The 24,527-nt window shown below is 54.5% G+C and overlaps 7 protein-coding genes across 7 annotated transcripts; 2 read left to right on the forward strand and 5 right to left on the reverse strand.

Moving 5' to 3' along the window:
• Positions 1 to 440: 440 nt before the first annotated feature.
• KVR01_001617 (uncharacterized protein) lies at positions 441 to 2,229 on the reverse strand. Its single transcript, XM_044792589.1, has 4 exons — positions 1,961 to 2,229; positions 1,454 to 1,882; positions 1,219 to 1,384; positions 441 to 1,161 (listed from the first exon to the last, which is right to left on the reverse strand). Exons 1-4 carry the CDS (start codon positions 2,051 to 2,053, stop codon positions 494 to 496), a joined length of 1,356 nt encoding a protein of 451 aa, XP_044649572.1. The 5' UTR covers positions 2,054 to 2,229; the 3' UTR covers positions 441 to 493.
• A 580-nt stretch (positions 2,230 to 2,809) lies between these two features.
• KVR01_001952 (uncharacterized protein) lies at positions 2,810 to 7,103 on the reverse strand. Its single transcript, XM_044783378.1, has 3 exons — positions 6,562 to 7,103; positions 6,078 to 6,478; positions 2,810 to 5,994 (listed from the first exon to the last, which is right to left on the reverse strand). Exons 1-3 carry the CDS (start codon positions 6,721 to 6,723, stop codon positions 3,894 to 3,896), a joined length of 2,664 nt encoding a protein of 887 aa, XP_044649907.1. The 5' UTR covers positions 6,724 to 7,103; the 3' UTR covers positions 2,810 to 3,893.
• Positions 7,104 to 10,773: 3,670 nt separating this feature from the next.
• KVR01_001820 (uncharacterized protein) lies at positions 10,774 to 12,653 on the forward strand (the record flags this gene model as incomplete). Its single annotated transcript, XM_044793727.1, has 6 exons — positions 10,774 to 10,960; positions 11,029 to 11,189; positions 11,261 to 11,366; positions 11,429 to 11,588; positions 11,673 to 11,907; positions 12,063 to 12,653. The coding sequence occupies 6 exons, from the start codon at positions 10,774 to 10,776 to the stop codon at positions 12,651 to 12,653; spliced, it is 1,440 nt and encodes a 479-aa protein (XP_044649775.1).
• Positions 12,654 to 13,895: 1,242 nt separating this feature from the next.
• On the forward strand, positions 13,896 to 15,104 carry KVR01_001960 (uncharacterized protein; the record flags this gene model as incomplete). Its single annotated transcript, XM_044784274.1, has 1 exon — positions 13,896 to 15,104. The coding sequence occupies one exon, from the start codon at positions 13,896 to 13,898 to the stop codon at positions 15,102 to 15,104; it is 1,209 nt and encodes a 402-aa protein (XP_044649915.1).
• Positions 15,105 to 15,375: 271 nt separating this feature from the next.
• KVR01_001946 (uncharacterized protein) lies at positions 15,376 to 17,015 on the reverse strand (the record flags this gene model as incomplete). The annotated part of the gene is made up of 2 exons (XM_044794931.1): positions 15,376 to 16,678; positions 16,747 to 17,015. 2 exons carry the CDS (start codon positions 17,013 to 17,015, stop codon positions 15,376 to 15,378), a joined length of 1,572 nt encoding a protein of 523 aa, XP_044649901.1.
• Positions 17,016 to 18,369: 1,354 nt separating this feature from the next.
• Positions 18,370 to 19,376, reverse strand: KVR01_001478 (uncharacterized protein). The gene is made up of 4 exons (XM_044790776.1): positions 19,072 to 19,376; positions 18,899 to 18,958; positions 18,674 to 18,823; positions 18,370 to 18,506 (listed from the first exon to the last, which is right to left on the reverse strand). The coding sequence occupies exons 1-4, from the start codon at positions 19,193 to 19,195 to the stop codon at positions 18,379 to 18,381; spliced, it is 462 nt and encodes a 153-aa protein (XP_044649433.1). The 5' UTR covers positions 19,196 to 19,376; the 3' UTR covers positions 18,370 to 18,378.
• Positions 19,377 to 19,515: 139 nt separating this feature from the next.
• Positions 19,516 to 21,991, reverse strand: KVR01_001236 (uncharacterized protein). Its single transcript, XM_044791472.1, has 4 exons — positions 21,485 to 21,991; positions 21,147 to 21,347; positions 20,865 to 21,061; positions 19,516 to 20,801 (listed from the first exon to the last, which is right to left on the reverse strand). The coding sequence occupies exons 1-4, from the start codon at positions 21,534 to 21,536 to the stop codon at positions 19,758 to 19,760; spliced, it is 1,494 nt and encodes a 497-aa protein (XP_044649191.1). The 5' UTR covers positions 21,537 to 21,991; the 3' UTR covers positions 19,516 to 19,757.
• Positions 21,992 to 24,527: the final 2,536 nt, after the last annotated feature.

The raw sequence follows: 24,527 nt of genomic DNA on the forward strand, positions 1-24,527 counted from the left end.
GATGGTGTATAATGGTGGCCGTCCCGGCTGACGGCGAAGGCGAGGATTTGAGCGACATGAGGCCGAAGGGTGCTGGAGGCTGGAGCTGTCGGGCAACGGGCAGGTGAGCTTGGTGAGGTCACCGCACTGTTGCCCCTCATCCCGGGATCCCCCTGCCCCAGCGCCCAGTCCCCCACAGCAAGCTGGCGAATTGCAGGCCTCGAGGGGCCCCAATGCGGTATCTGAGTCTTGACCATGTACCCCGCATTTTAGCATTCTCTGGGTGGGGAAATTGGCAGAGCCCACAGTCACCGTGTCAGTGTCAGTCTGCCCAGGTGACTCTGAACTTGGCAGCTTGGCAACGGGACGAACCTTGTCGTCTCAATTGCCATCTCATCCAAAGCTCATGGTCAGAGAATACTTTTCTTGGCTTTTGCGGAACACTGGTAGCAGCACTTGAGGGAACAGTCAGTACATATATACTCACGTACGTGTTAGGTACATGCCCGAGTCTCTAGCTCGCAGGCACCATGATCCTGTCCACATCCGGCCCGTACGTCCCATCAGTCTGCGAGACAACAACAACATTATCACTGCCAGACCGCAGCGCACAGTTGACAACACTCGACCCCGGGGTCCCGTTGCCCGAGGCCGTCGGCAGGAACGCAACCTTCTGCTTTACCCCGTTGCACGACACGTCCGCGTACCGCTGGGAGCTGTCACCGTTCTGATACTTGATCCGGATGGTGCTGGTCGTGCCCGCGCTGCTCGCCACCCCGTTGAACGTCACCGTGCCGCCGGTGCTGCCCCCAATGTACCCGGCCGCCGAGCCCCCGCTGCACCCGCTGCAGCTGACCGTCTTGGCCCCGTTGGTGAGCACCGCCGTCTCGCCCTCGGGCTGGCTCTCGCTCGGCCCCACCGTCCACGCCCCGCCCCCGGCCACGTTGGGGATCCAGTTCACCTGGTTCGCCATGCTGACCGTCGTGCCCGAGAAGGTCAGCGGCAGCCACACATAGGTCGATGCCAACAGGTTGCTCGACACCCAGCGGTCGCCCATGTACATCGTCAGGCTGTTGGACACTGGCAGGATGTAGTTCGTCTGCGACGTGTACGTGTTGCTGCCCGCCGTCGCAAAAGTCGTCCAGGCCGACCACCCGGACGACAGGCTCGTCGAATACGTGTCTTGTTGCTGACGTCAGTCCTGCTGCGGGTCCTAAGGAGAAGAGTGACGATACTCACAGACATTGTCGTTCGCGTTCCACCCAGTCAGCTTCGACGCAAACAGGAAGTAGTAGCCGTTCTTCTTCACGATCGCAGGCGCCTCGTAGCTACCAAACGTGTAGACGGCAGACGAGACGTTCAGGTAGTCCGAGGTGAGAGCGTCGATCCGGAGGCCATTGGCACGCTGCGATGTGAGGTCGGTCAGTCGAGGGCGGGCAGTGAGTGATGGGATTGCAGGAGGGGCCAGACATACATCCTCCGTCAACAGGTAGGCCTTCCCATCATCGTCCTGGTAGAGCCCGATGTCACGCGACTGGAAGCCCAGCGGCCGCCAGCTGCCCAGGTAGTTATACTTGCCGCAGACAGAGTCCCCCGTGGCAACCCCGACCTTGGCCTCCCCGTACGACGAGTCGTCGATGTGCAGGTACATGACATACTTGCGGGTGGACGAGTTGTAGATGACCTTGGGCCTCTCGACCACCCGGTTGGGGCCGAGGTCGCCCGACGCCCCGCGCGACAGCAGAGCGCCGACATATGTCCACGACACGAGGTCCTTGGACGAGTAGCAGTTGACGTTCTGGAACGCCGAGCCCGTCGTCTTGTCCTCGCCGATCAGGTAGTACGTCCCGTCGACCTGAATGACCCCCGCCCCGTGCGCCTGGACGTGGGCGCCCGTGTTGGTCTGTGGGAGGATCGTGTCGTCAGTAACTCATGCGCTTTGAAGCTGTGAGGTGCGTGCGGGATGCGCTGGCTTGCTTACACCGGTCAGTGTCGCCCCGGGCACAATCTGGAGGGAAGCATAGGCCGCGCCTGCTGAGAGCAGCAGCGAGAGGGAGCGGAACAGGTTCACCATCGTGACAAGTGGTGGCTGGGGCGCTCCTGAAGTCCGAATGGTACGCGCAGGAAATTCCACACACGCGCTGCTTCTTCACTGTACACCTAGGTGCTCATATCTCAGGGCTCAGTGGCAGACAGACAGACAGACAGACGCACGGCCAAGCTCCCCGGGAGGCATTTCTCCGCCGTGGAAACATGTCTCTTTTATGTGTCCTCCCCTTCACACACACATACACACACACACGCGCGAGGTTCATGCAGGTCCCACCCGCGCGCTGAAAGTGCCACCCCACCGCGGTGCATATTGATACGACAATCAGGCCCAGGCTCCGACACCCCCGAGGGCGGAGTAGAAACGTCCGAATCTAGAAGTTCGCTGCGACCCACGAGCACCCCTCGTGACCTCGTTCCTGAGTAGGGAATCTGGGAATTCGATATATTTGGGGTTCCATCGCAGCTACTGTGTACCGGCAGTCGCACGCTAGGAATCCGGGGTAAAGCGACCGTGGTAATATGGACCGGCGAGAACAACGTGAAGAATCATGCAACATGTAGCATGGTGTACTCCGTACAGGCGGGTGCCCTCAGTTCGGTCCCGCGGGCGACTGGCAGGGTTGCAACGCAGTGCACATGTGGGCCCCGCCGGGCCATCAATCAAGCGATGATCCTGACGATCCTGGCCGGTCCACGCTGCCCTGTTAGCTCTGCGCCGAGGCTCGCCTTGACCTCGGTCACCGCTTGTCACATACACGCGACAGCAGCTCAGCCAGGCTTCCATAGAAATGCGGTGCTTCTGTTCGTGGTTGGACCGAGGGTCCAAGTTATCAATCAAGGTTGAGTAGCACAAAGTCTTCGATGTTCGTCTGGGCCACGAGTCTCAGCAGGTGAGAACACTCAATCAAGTATGTACAAAAAAGGGCTCCACATCGCACGATGGAAATGAACCGCTATGCCAGCAAACCCACACCAATTGGTTTTCAACAACACCGCGGAGGTCGCGCATGATCCTAACTCCCGCAAATAAAGATAGAAAACGCAAAAATCAGTAACCCATTTGCGTCGCGCAAAGGGACACCCTATGGGAGGGCCGTCACAGATCGCTCCGTTCATCGTAAAGGACTCGTAAGGACTGGCACAGGGACTATTTCCCAAGTTCCAAGTCAAGACCTGTAGACCCGCGGGAGGTCTTTCGGAAATGCGTTCAAAAATTCCATCCCCAGGGATTTCATAAAACCTTTTGAGCCCTGTTCACACTCCGTCGTGTGTCCGCATCATGCCTTTCAGCCTCTGAAACTTTTCATCAATCCCTCCCGGTAGCATTCATTCGAATCCTCATCAGGGTGGAACAGGCGAAGGCTCTTCTGGGCGTGCCATGTCTGCGCTTCAAAGCCGCACGCTTCTAAATTGCTTATGCAACATGCAGCCAGAATACCAGCAGCTTTTCGGTAAACTGTGAGACTGTTGGGCATTGGTCGCATGCGGACCTTCCGAGGTCGTTCCGTTTCACCAATGCCGGTAGGTCACCTGTGGGTTTGTCTCGCAAGACACACATGCTATTCCAGGCTTGCTTCGTCCCAAGCACGTGGCTTTTTCTAGGTGATATCCCGCTGTGTGAATTGCAAGAGTTGGTGTGGCTCTAATCATGCCGCCCCCCCCCCCCCCACAAACGCCCTTTTCCGTCCTTCGGAGGGGGATCTCGTGGCAGCCTGAGTGCCCTAAGAGGTCATGTGTGGAGGCTGTATTCACAAACCCGATCTCTTCAATGCGGAGGCGCCGCGCTGCCTTCGGACAAAGGCGAATGGGCTCTGATTTCGCATCACGAGTGCCGCCTGCGCGTCCGTAACACAGCTAATCTCCTAGTCGTCTGTGTCCATCCGGTCGTCGTGCATCGCGGTGGATGTTGCTACTACAATTGAGTTGGGATCGTGCTCGTCGTCTTCGATGTTGTCTTCGATGTTGTCTTCGACGTTGTCTTCGAAGTTGTCTTCGGATTTCTCGCCACCTGCGATGTCATCCAGCTTGTCCGCCTTGTGCTCCACCCCCAGCTTGCCTCCGTCCGAGATGAAGGAGCTATTTACGATGGAATCGCGTCGCTCTATATCTCCGTTGCTGGCGTTCTGTGTGGAGAACCTGTATCCCCCATTTTCATCCCGCTCGATGATACCTTCATCCAGGGCCCACTTGGCCAGCATGGGGTCGACGCCAAGCCTAATACCGTCTCCCTTCTCCATGTGGCGACCTACGTGCTCGGTCCACTCGTCCCAGGCGATATGACCCTCAAACTCCTTCCCACATTCGGGCTTGGGGCAAGCAACCTGTTGAGGCGGTTCGCGGCGTGTGACCAGGCAAGACTGCTGTAAGTCTCTGACATGATTGTCCCAGTCGGAGCTCAGTTTGCTGTCGACTTTTGACAGTGCCTTTTTGATGGCGAATGGGGCGTGCATCCTCCTCAGGTGTTGTGTGAAGAGGTCCTTCCTGTTGAATTCATTACCTTTGCCCTCGGCGGCACTGGATGGGCACTCTGAACAGCGGTAGTACTGCAGACACAGGTGCTGGGATGCGATATGTCTCTTCCATTCATTCTTGGAGCCAAATGTGCTGGTGCATCCGGCAAAGGAGAAAGCACAGGGGAATGGCCGGGTATGGGCAGCCGCGATGTGCTTGCGCAGCGACGAGGAATCTTTGAAAGGAGCATGGCTGCAGTGGCTGCACCGGGTGTCCTGTTTCGGCTGCGCCTTTGCAAGAGGTTTCCGCGCGGGTGTGGTCGGCTTTGGTTTCGGTACAGTACCGTTCAGGTCCGCAGAGTAGCGAACATCTTCCATGCCAGACTCACTGGCGCCGTTTGAGGATGGGGAGTCCCGTTGACGTGGGTCAGAGGCGGCGCTTGCCGCCCCGTCGCTCATGTGCCTGACGTGACTCAGTGCCTTCAGCTGCTCGGCTGCCTCCTTCATCTCGGCCGAGTCCTCGCCGTCGTCCCTTGCCGGAGCCGTATTAGCCAGCACGGTCGCTGAGGGGGCTGAGCTCGGGAGAGGATTCCTCGTGGGCGGCGCCTCCTGCCGCATTGGCAACTCTGAGTAGCTAGACGCCTGCTGGGCAATCGCCTCGTGCCGCCTCTTGCTGGCTGGGCTGCTGGCGGCGGCCTCTCGGGCCTCGAGAAGGATGCGGCCATCCTCCATTGCCTTGTGGTTGAGAGGCGGTACAGGCGTGGACTTGACTAGACCATTGTACAGGTCTATCATGTTGTGGGAATTGATGTAGCCCAGGAAGCAACAAACCTTGTCGTGTTGGAAAACATTCCAGGTGGATTGGGGCATGGAGATCAGGAGCATGGTTGGAGGCCCAAGGAACATGCCTTCCATGGTTATCTTGGAAGCGATGGGCGGTTTCTTCTGCAGCCACTGGTTGTAGAACATCATGTCCGGATTCGCGTCACCGACGAAAGTAGTGCAGACTAGCACTCTAGCCTCATCAAACGTAAGGTCAGGCAATGGGCCGGATCCAGTGCCATCTTTTGTCTCTGTGTCATGTGTGGGGGTGCGCATCGGGCGAATAGGTGCCAGGGTCAGATTCTGAGTCTTGCCCGGGGTGAGTGGGAAGAAAGTCGGGGCCTTCTCCGGGAGCGGCTTACCCGCCCCACCGTTGCTGAGCCTGGCGGCCAGGTCGTCACTCCTGCGACGCATGATCTCATCGTGTAGGCGCTGCGCAGTAAAAGGCCTCCCGGAGCTGAGCTTGTACAGAGAATCAACCAGGTGTGCTGTGAAGGAGCGAGTGGGATACTCGGCATCTCGCTGGCTGGGCGTGTAGGCCGCGATGGCCTGCTTGACCCCGTTGCTGCCAGCCACGGGGGCATCGTGGATAGCACACGTGTCAAGGAGGAGGAGGATGTCGGATGAGGCATCCTCGAAGAGACACCGCACGCCGCTCCACTTGAGCTTGCAGGCATCCTCGCGGGTGTTGCTACGGAGCATGGTCAGTCTGCTGGACACACGATGCCTGGCCCGAAAGAGTGGCATGGCACCTGTCGGGACATGTTTACTTACCTTGCCCAATACAGCTGCTTGTCGGCGCCGACGTAGCCATGGCCGGCGTAGTAGATGATCAGCAAGTGATCGCTCCTCGCATTGTCCATGAACCCGGCCATCTGGAGGCTGAGCTTGATGCTAGGGTTTGGCACGGTGGGTATTGCCCACTTGTCGGTGTGGTAGTTGTACTTGTCGCGGAAGACCTTCTCCAGGGCGACCAGCTCGTGCTCCACGGAGGTGTCCTCCTCCCAGCGCAGGAGCAGGACGGAGGCGCTGGTGTAGGAGGGCGTCTTCTCCATCTTGCGGTATATGAGCATGGCGGCATCCTGCAGGTGGCGGGCAAAGGATTCAAAGTCATGGCGCTCAGCGGCATGGGCTTGCGCATGGGCAGGTTCCTGCACGGGAAAGTGCTGGCGGGTCTGTTTTGTGAGGACATGGCAGTCAGCCCAAGAAGAAGCACGCGCAGTAGGGCATCTGGGGTCGAATTGGCCCGGGGGCTCACCTGCTCGGGGCTGTACTGGGCCTGTTGGGGCGTGGTCGCAGGGGTGGGAACAGTGGCGGCTGCTGCTGCTGCTGCTGCGGCCGCGGCTACTGAAGCTGTGGGAATAGGAGCAGGTTCTGGGACCTTGGGCGCAAGCCTGCGTCGCTTGTTGGGAGGATCCATCTCGAGCGGTGCCGGGCTGGGCTGCGGCGGGCCGGGGCTGATGCGTGGGCGGCAGATTAATGCGGATTGCACACAGCTTGAACCCCGGGGTGCGGGTTATTCGAATACCATGGAACAATGAATTTGTTGGCGGCGGGCGGACGAGGGCAGTGGGCAGGGTGGTCGAGGTGGAGGTGGAGGTGGAGGTGGTTGCGGTTGTGGTGTTTGGCCGTGGTGGACAGGCAAATTGTTGGATGGGGGTAAGGCTGGGGCACAGAGAAGGGGGCGAGGCTTCAGCCCTCGTAGCGGTCGGCGAGGCGGGCAGCCCTTTGAGAAAGCGGAGAAGGTGGCCGGCTAAGAGCCCAAGACCTGGTCTACACAGCACAGATGGGGGGTTGCAGGAGGTGCTGCGAGGTGAGAGGTGAGGACTGAGCAAGTGGGGAGTAATCAGGTGGGTCTCACTTATCCACCGGGCTGCACTGCGAGCCTCTCGACCACTCAGCAGCGGCCACAGGCGGGCGGCACGCTGGCACGGCGGTCTAGTGGTGAGGGGTGTGGGAAGCTTGGAGCTTCTCTTCTGCTGTGGCTGTGGGTGCACGACAGCCTTGTATCTCTACTTCTGCTCGCACGTGCAAACGCCCGCCAATGCCCGCAACCCCAAGTCGCTGGACCTGCGCCGGAACCCAATGAGACGAGGCCACCACAAACGCAAAAGCCTCGAGTGGATGGCGACCCTGTGGCCTCGCCTTTCCTACTTTCCTCCTACCCACACCGTCTTCGCTCTTGCCTCCCCCGCCCTTCTCTTGTCTTCTCTTGCCTCCTCTCTCCTCTCCCCTCGGACTTTTCCCTCGCCGTCCCTCTCTCTCTCATTGTATCCCCCGTGCCACCCCCCCCCAGAACCCCAATCAGGAGCCAGGCCGGGCCACGACGTGCAGCATCGGCACGTCCAGCCCTCCTCCCCTCACCTGCGCTGTCGGCGGCCACGTCAATTCCAAGATCCCAAGCTCCCGAAGGCCCCAAGGCTCCAAGGCTCCAATCAGAGTCCTGCTACTCCAAGTTACTCCTTGGGCTCTGGCCTTTCTCCTCTCATCAACCTTCTGGTTTCGCCAGCTTCCGGGACTGGCTGTGCTTTCCAGTGAAAATGCCGCCTTTCCAGGGCTTGTCGTGCCCAATAGCCGCTCAGTCCCAGGTGGGGGCCTTCCCACCCCCAGACGCATCAATCAGCCAATCAGCGAAAAGCCGTAGCCCGTCCTACCATACAATTAGACTAGGCACTTAGACTGCACATCAAGCGTGCAATTCTGACCGCATAGTCAGCCGTTCCCTGGCCTCGGCCTCGCATTCTGTTCTCCAGCCTGCGTAATCGCACAATTCCCCGCCACCTTCTCATTGCCCCCTGCCAAATACCAATCGCAGGCCACAACCCCCAGTAACTCGTACTTACTTGCCCAAGCCACACAAGCCCCCCGGGGGCCCAAGGACGCACCTCTTATCATTCCATGATTCCATCATTCCGCCTGCCTGCCTGCCTGCCTGCCGCCGTCCGTGTAATTGAAACAATCTCGCCATCATGCGACATGTTCCATTCCTCAACCATGATAACGTAAGACATGACCGCCGCCTCGGGCCATCATCCTAAAGTTGTCGGGCCAGCATCATCTTGATCCCGCCCCGACGGACCGCCTCTGTACTACCACTGCTGTCATCGTGGTGGCCAAGGCGCATTTTACATCATTGACCGCTCTCAAGTGCTCAGGCGTTGACTACTAGTTCCAATCAATGGTCAGAGTCAGGGCCGATGTGTGCACAGAAGCAGCAAACAAAGCGCCAGGGGCAGGACCTCGGGGAGTCTCCATGCGCAAGGTACTACATGTATGAAATGGTACACATCTTGGCACTCGTCCACTGAGCACTAGATTATCATTTCACATCTGTCAGAGCCTTTCGTGCGCGAACTTGCTGTTGATGCCGCTGTGTATGTATCGAAAGTGTGCCTCTTATCGACGCGAACAACGCTACACAAAGGCAAAACAACTCGCTGGGGCAATGCGTCGCTAATACTGGCAGCCATCTCATGTTGTTCTCCCCGCAGGCCTATCAGGTCTCGAAACAGGTGGTTATGGTTTCGTTTCTAATCCCAATAATGTAGCACCTTGATACAGTGGTAAACGCTCAAGACCCAGCATTTTTAAAACATCTTGTGTCGATAAAAGTGGTCTCTTTTTATTGCACTCTGTAACGTCGAAGACCCCGTTGGCCCCTGCAGCGGATTTTTGGTAGCTTGAGGGCTGTCTCGTTATATTCCTGTTGTAGAGTCTTGACGAGTTGCTGTATGGATTGGAACTTTTTCGTTCCAGCCATAGTCATCGGAAGGGGTTTCAGATATCGATAGATGGCGGTGAGGCTGAGGACGTCATGAGCATCACCGGGCTATCTGCTCGGAACTGTCCTTGATAGCTGGTCAGAACCTTCCATTTCATAGCGACAGGTTGTGGTAAGGCCGACTAGAATGCGCCCAATGTGTGATATTCGTGGCTAAAATGGGCTTTATGACCTCATGTAATGCAGAGGTAAGTTTTAAATAGTCAGAAACCCCTGCCCCCTATTTTTTTATTAGAAGAAGAGGAAATTCGTATTATCTCTCATTTGCTACTATAATTGAATTCACTATCCCTACATTGAAGGCACACAGCTCCTAGACTGAATCTTCATCCTTCTCATACTGCTTGTCGTGCAAGTGCACTTTTTCATTTCCCGCCTGTGGCCACTGAATCTTCCTGCGTGTTCGTCTTGAAAAAGAAAATCCCAAAATCATTCTCATTTCAATTTTTGCTCTGACTCAATTGGTCATACATCAACATAGTGTCATCCTGAAGCTGTTGGGATTCAAAATTCAAGAAATGACGCGCTTGCAATGGCCGGGCGTCGCCCTTCGAGCTCTTGGTTGCCATGGCCATTTTTCTTGCAAAGCCTTCATCTTCTTTCAAATATCTACGGTGGGTGGCACTTGGAGAATCTTCTTTCACATAGGCACATCAATGATGGAACCAACTGACAAATTCAGGCTTTGTTCTGATGGCTTGATAACCAATAATGTGCACATGTGAGCTTGTAATAAGGATAAACTCTTGCTTCACTGTATAAAAGAGTTCGAGACTTCTGTCCTATTATACCACATCTTCTGGAAACCAATCACGTATTACAGTTTGATCGGCTGCGCGGCTATAGCCTGGTAAACAAAATATTTATACATACTGAAAAATGCATAGCCGAGTCAAATATTCCGAATCGAATCTCATAAGGAGAGCATCACTTCTATTGAAGATCACCAAAGAAAATGTTATCGAAATATTTGAATGTCTGAAACCCGAGCTCTGCTTTCGCTTATTTCAACTGAATGTTCTAAAGTTGTTATGGTCAAGTCTATGTGGTGAAAACTTCTCCATTATTTTTGCTGTTTATGGAACACATACTAGCATCCACCGTATGAAGGCGCCATGTATGTCCTCGGACGTATACGGAATAGAAGCGAAACCACATACACGTGAGTCTCTGAAGAGTAGTCTACAGGACTTAGCACTATTTTTCGGTGGGTACCTAGGTAATGTCGTAACTAGGTAGAGATTCACAGTCGCGTACACGCGCGTTGAGTTTCGTCAGGATCCACCCCTCACCGGGGTCCTCTCAGGTAGAGACGCATCTCAACAGCCGCAGGGAATAGCCGTGCAAAGCTAAAAACGCTACGGCGGCGGGTGATCGTCAATTGCCACACCCTCGCTCTCGGCGTTTGGGGTTGCGGGGAAAGGCAGCCGGTACTCGGTTCTTTAGCATGCGTACAAATGCCAGGAAAATAGACTTCGGCTTTCGCTGCAACTGCCTGAGTCTCTCGTGCATTGTGACCTCAACTACCTAGGTACCTTAGGTCCGCTATCCGGGCAGGCCAGCGGTTTACCCAATTATTAAAAAGGACCCATCTCTTCGCTGTCTCGACCCGTTGCTTCAACCTGGCCGCTTTACCTGCCCGGATGAAGACCGTCGTCGCCATCTCTCTCACTCAAATTTGATTTCACCATGGTATCTAACACCGATGAGATCGAGGGCAAGGTTTCTGAGGTTGCTCATGGCGACGTCGGCAAGTCGCTGGCGGTGTCATGGGACAGCGAGGCGGAGAAGAATTTGAGACGGAAATGTGACCGGCATGTGTTGCCGTGCATTACTCTGCTCTTCTTCATGTCTTTTCTCGATCGGACAAACATTGGTGAGAAACCCAGAACAATTTCTTTCTTGGCGACTACTCCCAAGGTCCGCTTATTGAACAGACACCAGGCAACGCGAGGATCCAGGGAATGGTAGAAGACCTCAACATGACCGGTCACGACTACAATATAGCGCTTTTTATTTTCTTCGTGCCATACATACTTTTTGAGGTTCCCAGCAATATTATTATCAAGCGCGTTGCCCCTTCAACGTGGCTCAGCATTATCATGGTAAGGTTTAGCCCCATCTTGATCAGTCCGAAACAACTGGTTTAATTGGAAGCTGACTTTATCTGATCCAGATCCTGTGGGGCATCGCCACTGTTGGGCAAGGCCTAGTCAACAACGTCGGCGGCCTTATTGCCTGTCGATTCCTTTTAGGACTCTTCGAGGCCGGTGTCTTCCCCGGTAATTCACACATCTCTGATATATGGATTCACTTCTCCGTAACTCAGGCTGACCCCAACAAGGATGCGTCTATCTAATTAGCATGTACTACCCTCGTTTTGAGCTGCAATGGCGTCTCTCGCTGTTCTTTTCCGCGAGCATCATGGCGGGCGCAGTCTCTGGCCTTCTGGCTTATGCCATCGCCAATATGCGCGACGTCGGCGGGTACAATGCGTGGAGATGGTGCGTTTTTGCCACCCACTCTGATGTGAATGGCACAGAAAGAGCCCTTAATTGAGCGCCCGTGCTTATGAAAGCATCGAACAGGATCTTCATCATCGAGGGCCTCGCGACTGTAGTCATTGGAGCAGCATCAAAGTTCTTCACGGTTGACTGGCCGGAGACAGCCAAGTTTCTCAGCGATGATGAGCGGAAAATCCTGATCGCTCGACTTGCACAGGATCGGGGTGAGGCCAAAATGGATCGCCTAGACAAAAAGTCAGCAAAGCGCATTTTTAGTGACTGGAAGATTTATTGCGGTATTTTCATGTATTTTGGGTGGGTTGACTCTTGAACTTAATCCTATGGCCCTAATCCAGCACTTGAGCTGACCAGGAGCTGTAAACCTTCCAGCATAGTCAACACGGGATACAGTGGATCAGTCAGTCTCAGCTCCGAGCCATGGGCCAACATCAGTAAACACTAATCAAGACGCAGTTTTTCATCCCGACGATCATCCAACAGCTGGGGTATAGAGCCGAAGAGGCTCAGGTCCGAAGCATCCCGATCTTCGCAGTCGCAACGGTGTGCTGTATTACCACGGCTTACTTGACTGACCGGATGCGTCATCGTTATACCTTCACCATGGTCGGTGTGATGGTTGCGAGCGTCGGATACATCCTGCTCCTCTGCCAGCTCAGTATCTCAGTCGGGGTGAAATACTTTGCCCTATTCCTAATTGTCAGCGGCGGCTACATCACTCAGCCTGTCACCTTGACGTGGCTGCAGAACAATGTCAGCGGGCACTACAAGCGATCTGTCGCCGCGGCCATGCAAGTCGGTTTTGGCAACTGTGGAGGCATCGTGGCTAGCAATATCTACTTTCAGGCAGAAGCGCCTGAGTACTGGACAGGGTACGGGGTGAGCCTCGCTCTTGTGTGGATCTGTGGAACTGCGTGTACCGCTTTGTTCTTTGGTGTGCGGAGAGAAAACAGGAGGAGAGATCGTGGCGATAGGGCTTGGAGGTTGGACGAGCCCGATGTGGACAATATGGGCGACGATCACCCGGAGTGGAGGTTCACAATCTAACAACTAGCCTGAGGAGGAGGAGCACTATATCATTGACAACTCGATATTTTAAAGAGATTAAATAGTTATAGTAAGAAAATAAAATAGTATATTAGTATAAGTATAATTTATATATATTAATTTTTATATAACTTTATTATTTAATTTTACTTTTATTGTATAAATTTAAAAATATATATAATAATTTTATATAAAAATAAGTGCTTAAAATCTAGTACTTAAAAAAAATAATATTAATAGCTATAATTAAAATATAATAGGTGCTTGTGGCCTTAGCTTTACAACGCATAGATAAGGCTAAGGGGTAACATCTTAACAGATCCTGCTTTTAAAAAAATAATTTTTAGTGATTTGATTTATGTCTGATAATGTGAACAGTTATGTGTATGCAATGTGTTCTGCTGCTTGTATGTAGATCGAATTCAACAATGTGGGGCGACAAGAAGTGCAGTCGTATAATGTTATCAACAACTAAGCCGGGGGCGAGCTGCTATTCCTCTAACACTGCCTAGGTGACTACAAGATCTACTTCAGTAATGTCATACTAAAATCTGGCTAATTCTTATTGACAGAAGACTGAGCACTGGGCGTCCTTTTGCAGAGCCGCTGCTACAATGGAATCTTTTCCTTGGTGACCTGGCATTTAACGAAAACAGGACAGGGATCTTCAGCTTTGACCCGCTCGGCCGTGTCGCAGAAAGATCTGATTTCCGATGGGAACCTCACTGAGGGTGGTGGGTCAGTCAACCTTGGAGCATTGGAAGGCTTCTGCTTCCAGGTGCGGATGGTAAGTCTGTGAGTAGTACTTAAGTACCTAGCCCTGGAGGTAGCTCCGGTCGGTTTACACTTTGCTTCTCCACTTCGCCTGCATGTCCGCAACAGCTTATCTCACTGGCCGTCTGCCGTTTCTCTCATCAATGCCCTGAATCGATTTCCCCAGCTTTTAGCGCATGTAACCGGCTGCGGCCTATCTCGGAGGTTGTCACCGGGAAGCTATCATGCCACATGACGCGTGACTTGGCAACGATCACTGGTCTTATCTTGCCCAGATCGCCCTTGAGGATTAGCTTGAAGTAAAATGGAAGCCATTGCCGACTGCAAATGGTCAAAGATCATAACAGAACATCCCGATCACCACCATCAAAACCACGAGCATATGCACCACCTCTTTCTGACATACGCTCAAGCTATTACTTTGAGGCGGTTTCTCACTGGCTGCTTTGTTATTATTTGACCTTCAGCATGTATATTTCCCGACCATTACTTTACGTATTGTCATTTTTCGCGGCCGTTGTATCGATAGCAGTAGCTCGCTTCATTACAAAGACTCGCAGCGCGAGAGTGCGAACAACCCGCCAGGGAGATGATGAGAAATCTGGCACATGCACACCACCAGAGAAGAGGACAGCTGGGGAATGGACATCCAGCAGCTTTCGGACTCCCAAACCCCCTCCTTACCCTGACTGGTCCATAGAGACGACCAAGCCCCTTCCCTACCGGGCTTTCCGCTATGGACCGAAGTACAATGTCACAATGGGTCTGCGGACAGTCCAGTTCGACGACTGGATTCAACTTGACAATCGCTACCCGCGGTATCACGCCGATAAGGCCCGTCGTATTGCAGAGCGTGGTGCCAAGTGCTGCCTCACGATGCCCGAGGCCTACCCTGCCGCTATAGAGCTGCTTGAGGAGCTGGCTGAGTATCTCCCCTCCCGATACCCCACGCTCTATAAGAGGACCGACGTCGGTCTCGATAACCTCTGGTCCGGAGAGAAGTTCAACATCGTCGAACGGCCCCTGAAGGAGGACCCCATTCAGATGTGCGCCAGACTCGTACAGGATGACCTGGCTCTGATGTTTGAGAAGCCGGACGGGCAGTATTATCTGCTCTCAGGTGCGATACTGCTGCCCGGCTTTTGGCGCCTGGAGGATAAGGTCGGGATGCCGCTGTCAGAGATCCACACCTCCGGTGACGTCCCACAGTTCAAGGAGAAGCTGGAGCGCGGCATGATGAGCTTCTTCAGGAGACTCAAGTGCGAGGACATGTATGCGCGCAACAATTATTTCATCCAGGTCGACGACGATCTGGCCTGGAGCTGGAGTATCGGGTCCGAGGACAGCCCGGCCATCAGCTGGGACACGGCGCAGAAGAACCGGGCTGTCGAGCATCACATGTTCAGGTCGGAAAGACAAACGCTAAGGAGGCTTCCGAGGACTGGGGCCGTGGTTTTCACCATCAGGACGTATTTCCACCCGGTGACTGAAATAGCGCAGGAGGACTTTGTTCCAGGCAGGCTAGCGAGTGCTGTTCGCAGCTGGGGCACGGACGTGAGGAGGTACAAGGGAGCGGAGAAGTATGAGGCTGTGTTGCTCGAATATCTGGATAAAGAGCATCAGAGTCAGCTTGAAAGTGGCCTGGATATTGAGGAGAATAGTCGATATCCCTGGTAACACTCTGGATTGGGCAATTGTTAAATCCGGGAATGGCGACTTACGACCCCCATCAGGCGAAGGGCAAATAGCGATTTATGATATACCATCTCTTGTTAGTGAGACTACTGCCAGCTTTTCCCACGATGCGACTTGCTGGACCATTTGATGTACGCCTAGTATTGTAAGCTCTGCTGGATGGTGGGTGTACAGCATGGGATCTGCGCACCATCCTACCTATATCTGACTGAAGGTTTCAGCCGGAGGCTATAGGTATATACGCGGTAGATATTCAGGCTGTCAGGTGCACTAGAACCGCAGAACTCTGGTAGATGGTGATTTTAACCTCCCCATCTTCCACAGCCAGTGTCTGAGTGTCATTTCTGACACCAGTAACCTCCTTGCCCAGGCTCTCATAAGTCCACTGGCTCCCCCCGTATGTGATCGTATTAGCACTCGCCCCAGCACCCAACGGGCTACTAAGCAAGTCTACCGTCACGCTAGTGGCGCCAGCTGGCAATGCGACCGTAATTGTTTGACTCCCTCTTTCTGTCGTCGAGCTTGAGCTATTCCAGTAGTTCAGATTCACAAAGGCCAGTCTCTTTGGTATCCCATCTTCGAAAGCCGCATAACCGGCCCAATTACCAGTAGGTTCGCCCGTGATATTAAGCTGTGAGACACGGGCCCTGCCGCTGCTACCGACAAAGTCTGTCACAAACGGCTGCGCGTAATAGCTGGCAAAGACTTGTGCCTCAGAGTCCCCCGAGGCGACGGGAAGCCACAGGTCGAACCCGCTGTGCATAATTTGCTGAAAGTTGAATCGGGCAATTCCAATGCAGAGGCTGTAGAGCTGGAAGTCGACCTGCCAGAGTGCGGAGCCGAGAACGGCCTGGTAGGAGTAGTCATGCGTCGGGTTCAAGGAGTTACCTATCTCTGACATTATATAAGGAATATGGGGCTTGTTCTGCTTCAGCCAGTCGATCGCTGGCCTGAAAAGATCCAATCGACCACTTATTGCGCTGTGAGACATCAAGCCAGTAGCAAGGTCTGCCGCGGTACCGCAGCAGTCAGTTTGATAATAGTGGTGCGCGACCGTCTTGACGATGTTGTTCTCGTCAATGCCGAGGCCAAATCCTGTGGGCACATCGAGGATGTAAGCATCCTCGAAGAAGAAGTGGGCACTGGTGTCAAAGGCCTGGAAGAAAGGTTCGGACGGTAGTATATCCACCGCATCAATGATGGCTCGGGCGTAAGTTGTGAAATTGCCAACATAAGATTCATTGTCTTGCTGGCCTTGATAGGTCGGCGGCCTCAGAGTGGGAAAGGGATAGAGGTCAGGTTCATTCCCAGGCTCTAGGGAATGAATTTTGTCGATGCCAATGTGCTCCACGGCACTTGTTGCCCAGCGCACTGTCTCGCTAACATCGGTGATGGCAAGCGGGGTTTGGATAATATACAGCGCGTCTGGGAAATTGAGGCATAGGTCCCAATACGATGGGCCGATTCTGGTACCTCCAATGTCTTGATAATTGTAGACCTCAGCTCTGGGCTCGGCTGGCGTGGTCTGGTTCTCAAGATAGAACGCGTAGTCGGCACTGGATTCAAGGGCATCAACGGAGAGCTCGCAAAGGGAAAACATTTGTTGCATAATGAATAGTCCTACCTGGTGCCGCCGAGTCTGATCAGAGGTTTTCCACCTGTGCGCTTGGTGATCTCGGCAATGAGGTTCTGGGAGAAGACGTTCGGGTTGCCGTCCAGATCTAGCGCATAGTTCCAGAGAGAGGCCTGCTCGAACGCAAATCCGGCGAAGTCAGGGTCAACGATGCCCGACGCGTCGGCTGGGACCTCTGACGGAACTGAGACATAAGGTGATGCATGTGCCACAGCACTGGCTGCCAACCACCTGATCAAGTGCTGCATGTATTGAGGCATTATTGCTGTCGAGACTTTTGTCGAAGGGGAGCAGATTGCCCCAAAGTCCATTGACGTTGTGAAAAGCCTCTGAGAAGTCAACCCCAACACACTCTCCGGTAGCCACATGATGCGGAGGACCAGGTGACGGCTCAACCTTTGGAAATTAAGTGGACAACTCCTCCCAGACTCTGTATGCAACGGGTGCGTGAACGCTCACTCATTTGAACAGGAATTGGTTGGCTGCATCAGTAGACATGCAGCTTACCTTGGCCAGCTATTGTCACTGGTCCCCTGCGTGAAGTCCAACAAGGTTTGACTTTCAGTCACCTCCGTACTCGAAGGTGAGGGGTCCGTCTCCTCGACACAGAGGCAGTCACACGACTGCACACTGGCATATTCCAAGGTCGTTGTCAATCCCGGCCGTGGAACCCCACCTTCAAGGTCATGGCAGTCAGCATTAGCCCTCAAGATCAGCAAGAACCCGAGCCTTGCTTTGCCTCTCCGGGATCAAGATGGATGATTTAGACCCACCAGTGTCGGGGCGATCCTTCCAAGGCTTCCCCGCAAGTTGGGCCAGCCACAGGTCCCATTGCGTACGTCACGCAGCATGGGCGAGCGGAGAAATGCAGCCTTTCTGTACCTACCTACCTGGGTACTTAAGTAGGTAAGTATAATATAAAATTTAATACTAATAATAGTATGAGAAGATTAAATCTTTAGTTCTGGTATTCTTTTTCAATACTAGGCCTTTAACTATTTACTGTTATGTAAAGAGATTATATAATCCTAGGATATATATAGATTAAAAACGAAACTTCTACTTAATCCTCATGTGGACATTCACAACAGATCTAAGATGGGTGGTTGCTCTATGTCTACAAGGCTTTGGACTCCCACACCTCTCTTATGAACAGGTTGAAAGGTGTCCACTTGGTATTCAATATCAACCGTGATCCTTCTTGCCATTAGCCACGTGCAATCTCATTAAGCTCGCCATGTTGTTGCCTTCCCTTTGATTCAAGTCTGAAATCACCCCCTGGAGCAATTCCATTGAATCTCATCGTTCCAGTATTCAAGTCAATCCAGAATGACTCTCACGGGAAGGTAGTTGACTGAGACAGCCTAGGGAGCCCGATCCAGCCATTGAGACTGACTGGGAAGAGGGACATGCCGCTGGGGTGACGATATCCCATTTACCCATCCACAAAGACATTGCATAAAATCTGCGTAGCGTTTCAAATTGAGTTGATCACCACTCATATAAATTCAAGGGAAGCAAGAGCGTCGGATTCTCTAATCCCAGGCAGTCTGTCCAGGATACTCGGGTACACTTCGTAATTCCAGCCTCACAATACGGGAGTGCACGGCTCTGAACCCAAGCTCAACACAGGCAAGGCAAGTGCAGCGACTGGTAGTTGCTACATGTGGCTCCACTGGGTGTTGCACTGCCTGTCTGCAAGTAGACCTGCCAGAAGTTTCCGTCCAGCTTGCAGGCGAGAAAGTTGAGCTCTGTTAAGACACGTGGGAAGTATATCAGTACACATTTCCGTGGCCCTTCGATTATCCTAGATAGCCATGTCTCTCGCACGGTCCCGGTGGGATAAGGGAGGAGGGTGGGGTGACAGAAGGGTTCTCAGGCTGTCATGTAGTGAGAGGAATCAAAAACATGGACTCACGTCTTCCCCAGCTGCTGGCCTGCGCCGTGATGATCGTATCACCCTCTAAGGCCCACGCATTTGTCGATGCAGACGTGCCAAACGTCAGCGTCTTATACGATGTGCTGTCACTGCCCACGTTGAGGTAGAGGCTTGTGTTGGCTGACTGGACTGTTGTCTCATCAGCGAGGGCCCTCTTGTGTGAAAGGCCTACATGGATACATGGTTTTCCTCGGGCCAACTTACTGCTCCCGTTGATATTAAAGTACTCGGACGAGGATTCCGGTCCCATTACCGCCAGTGAAGCTGTCTCGCGATATGTAAGCAGGTCGGCTCATCATAGGATATGTACTTAAGTAGGCTCCCATCTTGTCTTCCATACTGTTCTCTACTACGCATGGGAATATGTGTGAACTTGCCATTTTTGGGGTACGACTGCAGATAGAAGTGATAGAGTGGGTCCTGTACGGCTCGGATCTGCTCTGGCTTAGCCAGAGCTCCCGAAAAAACCAGGATATATGCAGCGAAGACGGAAGTCAGCATAGTGGGATTCTGGAAGACAAAGGTTGTCGGCGGTGCTCAAGCATCACTCTAGGAGCGGTGATCTTGCATCGATGAGTGCAGGCGATCAAGGTTTTATGCCCTTTGCCTAATATACAACGCTGAGAGCATAGAGCCGCGATTGGGGGAAACAGACGAATACGCAGCCCCTTTCTCATTTTTCACGGCGTTGCTGTTCCGGGTAAATTGATGGGCGGTTAGTACCTAGGTAGACTATACAACTTCCACTCGGAAGCACAGGTCCGAGTCCACGGGCTCGGAACGACACTGGCCACTCTAGGGTCAGAGACGTGATAGTTCAATTATGCAAGAACAAAACATCCATTCGCTCATATTCTATTAGACACCTTGCTTGGACGTACAAGTACATTGAGATATGTTACAATCTAGAACCCGGACAATTTTTGCGAACCAACCCAGCCATTTGCCTTTTGTCGGATCTAAGGTTTGGTCCAGTCTAGTACGACGAGATAGCATCCGCTCATATGGTATCGTGAAACAGCTCAGTCCGCGCCGATAATACATGGGCACAAAAGAAATATGTTTACAGGGCGGAACTGCCCATCACCAGGATCAGGAGCATCCCGTTGAGGACGCAGACCGTCGCGAATGTGACCGATATAACCGCCTTGTTACCGATGCTCAGCGAATCCCACCGCGCCATGGTCAGTGCAAGTGCGGTGCACGCACACCCAAGGGACACGACACTGCCGATCGTCACGCCGGCGTCAACCTCGACGCGCAGCTTGTGACGCCCTGTGAGCATCAGAACAGTCGAGATGCCCAGCAACAGGAAGGACATGGCGAAAAGGCCGCTTGTCAACATGAACATGACACGGTCCTTGTACATGGCCATTCGCTGGTCGTTAACGGATGGCAGCGTCGCCCAGTGTGTCTCGTACCCGGCAGGGAATTCCTCGGAGCTCGCGTAGCCAATGTCGGCCTCGAGATCGGCGTCGGAGCCGTCCTCGCCGTCTGTCGCCACTGCGGTATGGGAATCACTGCCCTCACTCTGGAGCCGCCCAGAAGCATTGCTTGCAAAATAGCCGTCCCGGGCTGGGGGATCAGTGTCGTCGGTAGCGCCATAGCCGGCGGCGCTGCTAGGCCTGCCTAGGAGGGACTGGCGCTCCTGTCCTCGGACTTTGACCCAGGAACGGGCTTTAGAGAATGGCGCGGCTATGGCATTGACCAGGGCCTTCAGATCCGCGCCGTAGTCGGTCTCCTCGTCCGGGTTGATGTACAAGACGTATTGGTCACTCGCGTCTCCATTCTCGCTACCATTCTCGTACTCATTCCAGTACCCGGCTTGCCGACTTGGATAGTTAAAAGTGCGGGTTTCGGGCGGCCCAGAGTGGATTGTGACTCGACGCACAGACTGCCGGGGGTTATCAGGAGACCCCGAATTTGAGGAGTCGTCGGTGCTTGGGGATTCAGGGTAGTTCTGCACAGGTGCCGATGCCTGAATGATCGACAGGAGCTCATCGTATGCCTGTTGTAGGGGGTGGAAGTCCCTCCGAGTGAAGCTTTTGGGCTGGGTCAAGACGTCATCCCTGAAACGGTTCCCCAGCGTACCCGAGCCCGTCCATTTCTGACGGCAATGTTAGTGACTGATAGACGAGAGGCAGGTGACTGACTGAGTTCTGACTCATACCCTGTATTTTTTAAGGATCTTCCTGAAGGCGATGGACTGGGCGCTGACGAAGCGGCGCAGGTCCTGGATGTCGTTGCCGCACTTGAGGACATCGCGTTCAAGCCGGATGAACCTACGCTGTCTCTTCCGCGGAACACGGTCGGGGTCGTCGTCGTTGCACCGTGAAATGAGCCGCTGGACCTGGCTGGACAGGTGTTCTGCATAATATGGTCAGGTCAGTCAGGGTACACGATGAGGTACCTAGGCGCAACAAGGGACGTAGCCGAGTGGGAGTGGGCGTACGCAGTCGGCGCGTTATCTCGTCTGCCTTGGCCGAGACGAAGAGTCCGGCGCTGTCATGTTGGGCGCAGAGTTCATTATAGAGCTCGTCTTCGACCTTTGCGAGGTGGGTGTCGGGTTGGCCGGGGATTGCAATAGCCTTGGCCTGGTCCCTGGTGGTATTGGCCTTGATGAAGTGCTTCAGGGAATTGTAGTCGATGTTGTCTGCACAAAAGGGGTCAGCCACAGGCACGAGCAGCCGGACGGGCAGTCAGGACGAGACTGGACGGACAAGGGGCCATCATGGGACGGGGGACACCACGGATTGAATTGATTGGCGGGGCGCATGGCGACGGACGTACGGAGGCTCCATTCTGGTACTGATTCCTTCTCGAAGTTCTGACCGTATTTCATTGCCAGTGCACCACAAATGCAGGGCGACGCAGGACGACGCAGGGCGACGCAGGACGACGCAGGGCGATGCAAGGCGAGGCGAGGTAATGTCAGGGCAGGCCGGGCAAGACAAGGCGAGACAGGGCAGGGCAGGGCAGGGCAGGGCAGAGCAAGACAATATTGGGAGCGGCTGGTGGCTGGTGGCTGGTGGCCGGAGCAACCAAGGCGGGATTCACGGCTCAATTGGATATGATATACTGGTTGTTGTTGTCTTGTGGAGGTTGCAGGTTCGGTGGGCGGCCAATTCGAAAAGTAAAGGCACTTCGGATATCACGATGCCAAGCAGTAAGGAACCTTGGAAGTGAGTCGCTGGCCGTGAGGCTGCGATAAAGGGTGGCCGTGTGGGCGTCACAAGCTTTTATTCTGGACAAAGGCTACGTACAAGGTGGCCCGCCATTCGTGGCAGATACTGTTGTACGCAGTAGTACTGGGTACCAAGGTACTCCGTACGGAGCACAGTAGTGCGTGCCAGCTGGGCCAAGCGGTCTCGTAGGAAACGTATCCTGGGCGAGCGCAGGGTCCGGCTCTCTTGGGTCGCCTGGGCCGACTGGGTGGGGCCAGGGACGGATCAGTGGTGGGCACCTGGGGCGCCTGGGCAACCCCTGACGCAGGCCGTCATCGAGTGGGCCTTTTCAAGGTTGCCTGTTTTTCTTGCACTCTTGTCGAGCTGTGCTTGCGTTGGCAGGTTGGATGGGCGGTTGGGCAGATGGGCAGATGGGCAGATGGACAGATGCGGTGCCGAGTACACAGCATTTACACACTGGAACATTGCACTCCCGGACATGCCAATGCGCATGCAACAAGCACATGCATGCTGCTATGTGGTAGGTACAAGGCAAGTACAGTACTTGGTATGTGGTCTACCGGTCGGCCGTTGAAGCAGAGTGGCAGGAAGGCAAGAAGGGCACGCAGAAAAGGGCACTCACACCCCTGCCCCTCCCCCACCTCCTTCTCGATCGTACCAATTGACCAGTAGGAGTCTAACCATGCAGCTGCCATGGCTGCCATGGGTCACACATATGCACTTGCAAGTGCTGGCTGCATACTTCGGTACAGCCCATCGATAGCCTGGCTTGCCTGGGCCCGTCTTCTCCTCGGCCGTGCACGAAACAAGCCAGTGCCCTGTGGGACCCCCAAGGCCACGCGGGGGACCCTGGCCACCCGCGAGGGCTGCCTCCTTGCCCGCCCTGCGGCAGTGCCGCCGTTTTCCATTATTATTGCCGTCCTAGGGCCTAGAAGCCTGGCCTCCCGCCCGCACGCCCGCAAGGCCAATTGCTTCCTTCCGAGAGGCCGAGTCCCGACCCAGATGTCTGTCGCCTGTGAGATTTGGTCACAGAGTTTTCTCAAACCTTTCGCCTGCCCCGTCCTGATGATAACCTGGGTCCGTCCCTGGGCCTCCTGACTGGCCACCGCGCCGGCAAGGCGTCATGCCGTATGTACACATGTATATGCCTCATCGATCCATTGTTGATTCGTTGGGCCTTTTCTTCTTCCGTCCATGGCCAGCATAGCGGCACCGTGTGTATCTAGGCCAATTGCGTGCGGTTCGTTATCATATCTCACTTGCTTGACGTCCTTCATTCCTGGAAGTGGTGGATCCCAATTTCTGACCATACCTCTCACGGCTGACCCTAAACTAGAACACCCAAGCCAGGCGAGGAGGTTGGTGAAAAAAAAAAAAATCATTGCCTATCCGCCTGCATGCACCGCCAGATCTGTGCGGCCGTTGTTACGCCGCTGAGCAAATTTGGAAAACTTATTGCGGTTCGATGGCTCCCCTCTTCGCACCACAGCGGTGTGAGCTCCGGATCGGTCAGGCGTCGTCCAAGCCTGCGATACAGTTTGATGAAGGCTGCAGAGCTAGAACTCTGTTCTCCTAAGCATGTTCCCTGCCGTATAGCGCAGCGGTCTTATGGTGTCCGGCTCGGTCTCGTGTTGGCGGGGCCCGAGTTTGGTTGCGCTCGCTTCCGATAGCGGTATTGACGGCAACTCCTCCAAGAGGGCCAAAAGACGTTCGTTCGCTCGTTCGCTCGTTCGTTCGTGATACGGCCATGTCTGCAACGAGCCTCCTTGACCACGACCACCAATATCAAACAGCAAACAGAGCACGTGCTCGCTTGACAGGTGCTTCTTGTATGGGCCCTACAAACTCCACTGTCAAAGAAACCTTTCCGCGGCCGCCGGCCCAGTTGCCCGTGGAGACTCGAGTCTGGACCAAGGATGTAAGCGGGGAAAAGGAGGCTCTCTAGACGACTGCGGCGAGATCCAACACCTCCCGGGCTCCGCTGCTCTCCGTGCCCATGGCCCGGCCAGAACTAGCCGGCCAATAGCTGCTAGATCGGCCCCGCTGCCGCTGCATCACAAGTTGCATGCTCGCTTTGGTCTGCTGCAAGAATACGTCCATAACCTGCCGTTTGGGGCAACTCCGCCTCTTTCACACAGGAGAGTGACGTCTGCCCAAAACGTCGTCTTCTGGACCTCCGACGTTCGTACCGTATACAGTGGACTCACCCGGCACCGACTGTCCGTCGGCCCGCTTGGGAGTCTCCGTGGCTGATAAGGTGGTGATTGTCATTGCCTCGCATTACCGGGCGTGATTTTCCAAGTCCGCACGTCGGTTCTACCCCCCTGGTCAGACCGGCTGCCGTGCACGATCGCCGAACCGCACTGTTTATCACCGGCTCAGAGACGGCCATCGGGACCTCAAGAATTGCCCCTCCCAAGTCATCGTAAGGGGCCCAATCATGCCCTGCCCCGTTGGGCGGACAGAGTGTGTCGGCTCCTCGTGGGCACCACGCATTCGCCAGGCAAGGTGGTGCAGAAACACAGCCCAGACTGGGCATCGCCATTGCTCAGCAGGCGACTGGCTGATGCGCATTGACGCGTGGTACGGTTGCAAACTTCATGCGGCGTGCCTCATACTGTGTATTCTTCGCCGTGAAGTCATATGGT

The sequence above is a fragment of the Diaporthe batatas genome (assembly GCF_019321695.1).
Source record: "Diaporthe batatas strain CRI 302-4 chromosome Unknown Contig00002, whole genome shotgun sequence".
Lineage (NCBI taxonomy): Eukaryota > Fungi > Ascomycota > Sordariomycetes > Diaporthales > Diaporthaceae > Diaporthe > Diaporthe batatas.

Excerpts from the sequence above, each read along its gene's own strand:
- KVR01_001617 (XM_044792589.1), bottom strand. The coding sequence starts at position 2,053 with ATGGTGAACCTGTTCCGCTCCCTCTCGCTGCTGCTCTCAGCAGGCGCG. Across the intron at positions 1,883-1,960 it reads CCGGGGCGACACTGACCGGT|ACCAACACGGGCGCCCACGT; the intron begins GTAAGCAAGCCA and ends ATCCTCCCACAG. Across the intron at positions 1,385-1,453 it reads CCTACCTGTTGACGGAGGAT|CGTGCCAATGGCCTCCGGAT; the intron begins GTATGTCTGGCC and ends CTCACATCGCAG.
- KVR01_001952 (XM_044783378.1), bottom strand. The coding sequence starts at position 6,723 with ATGGATCCTCCCAACAAGCGACGCAGGCTTGCGCCCAAGGTCCCAGAA. Across the intron at positions 6,479-6,561 it reads CCCAGTACAGCCCCGAGCAG|ACCCGCCAGCACTTTCCCGT; the intron begins GTGAGCCCCCGG and ends CTCACAAAACAG. Across the intron at positions 5,995-6,077 it reads AAGCAGCTGTATTGGGCAAG|CAACACCCGCGAGGATGCCT; the intron begins GTAAGTAAACAT and ends CATGCTCCGTAG.
- KVR01_001236 (XM_044791472.1), bottom strand. The coding sequence starts at position 21,536 with ATGAAATACGGTCAGAACTTCGAGAAGGAATCAGTACCAGAATGGAGC. Across the intron at positions 21,062-21,146 it reads CGAGATAACGCGCCGACTGC|AACACCTGTCCAGCCAGGTC; the intron begins GTACGCCCACTC and ends CATATTATGCAG. Across the intron at positions 20,802-20,864 it reads AGATCCTTAAAAAATACAGG|AAATGGACGGGCTCGGGTAC; the intron begins GTATGAGTCAGA and ends CATTGCCGTCAG.
- KVR01_001478 (XM_044790776.1), bottom strand. The coding sequence starts at position 19,195 with ATGCTGACTTCCGTCTTCGCTGCATATATCCTGGTTTTTTCGGGAGCT. Across the intron at positions 18,824-18,898 it reads CTTTAATATCAACGGGAGCA|TCCAGTCAGCCAACACAAGC; the intron begins GTAAGTTGGCCC and ends ATGAGACAACAG. Across the intron at positions 18,507-18,673 it reads GGCCAGCAGCTGGGGAAGAC|AGCTCAACTTTCTCGCCTGC; the intron begins GTGAGTCCATGT and ends GTGTCTTAACAG.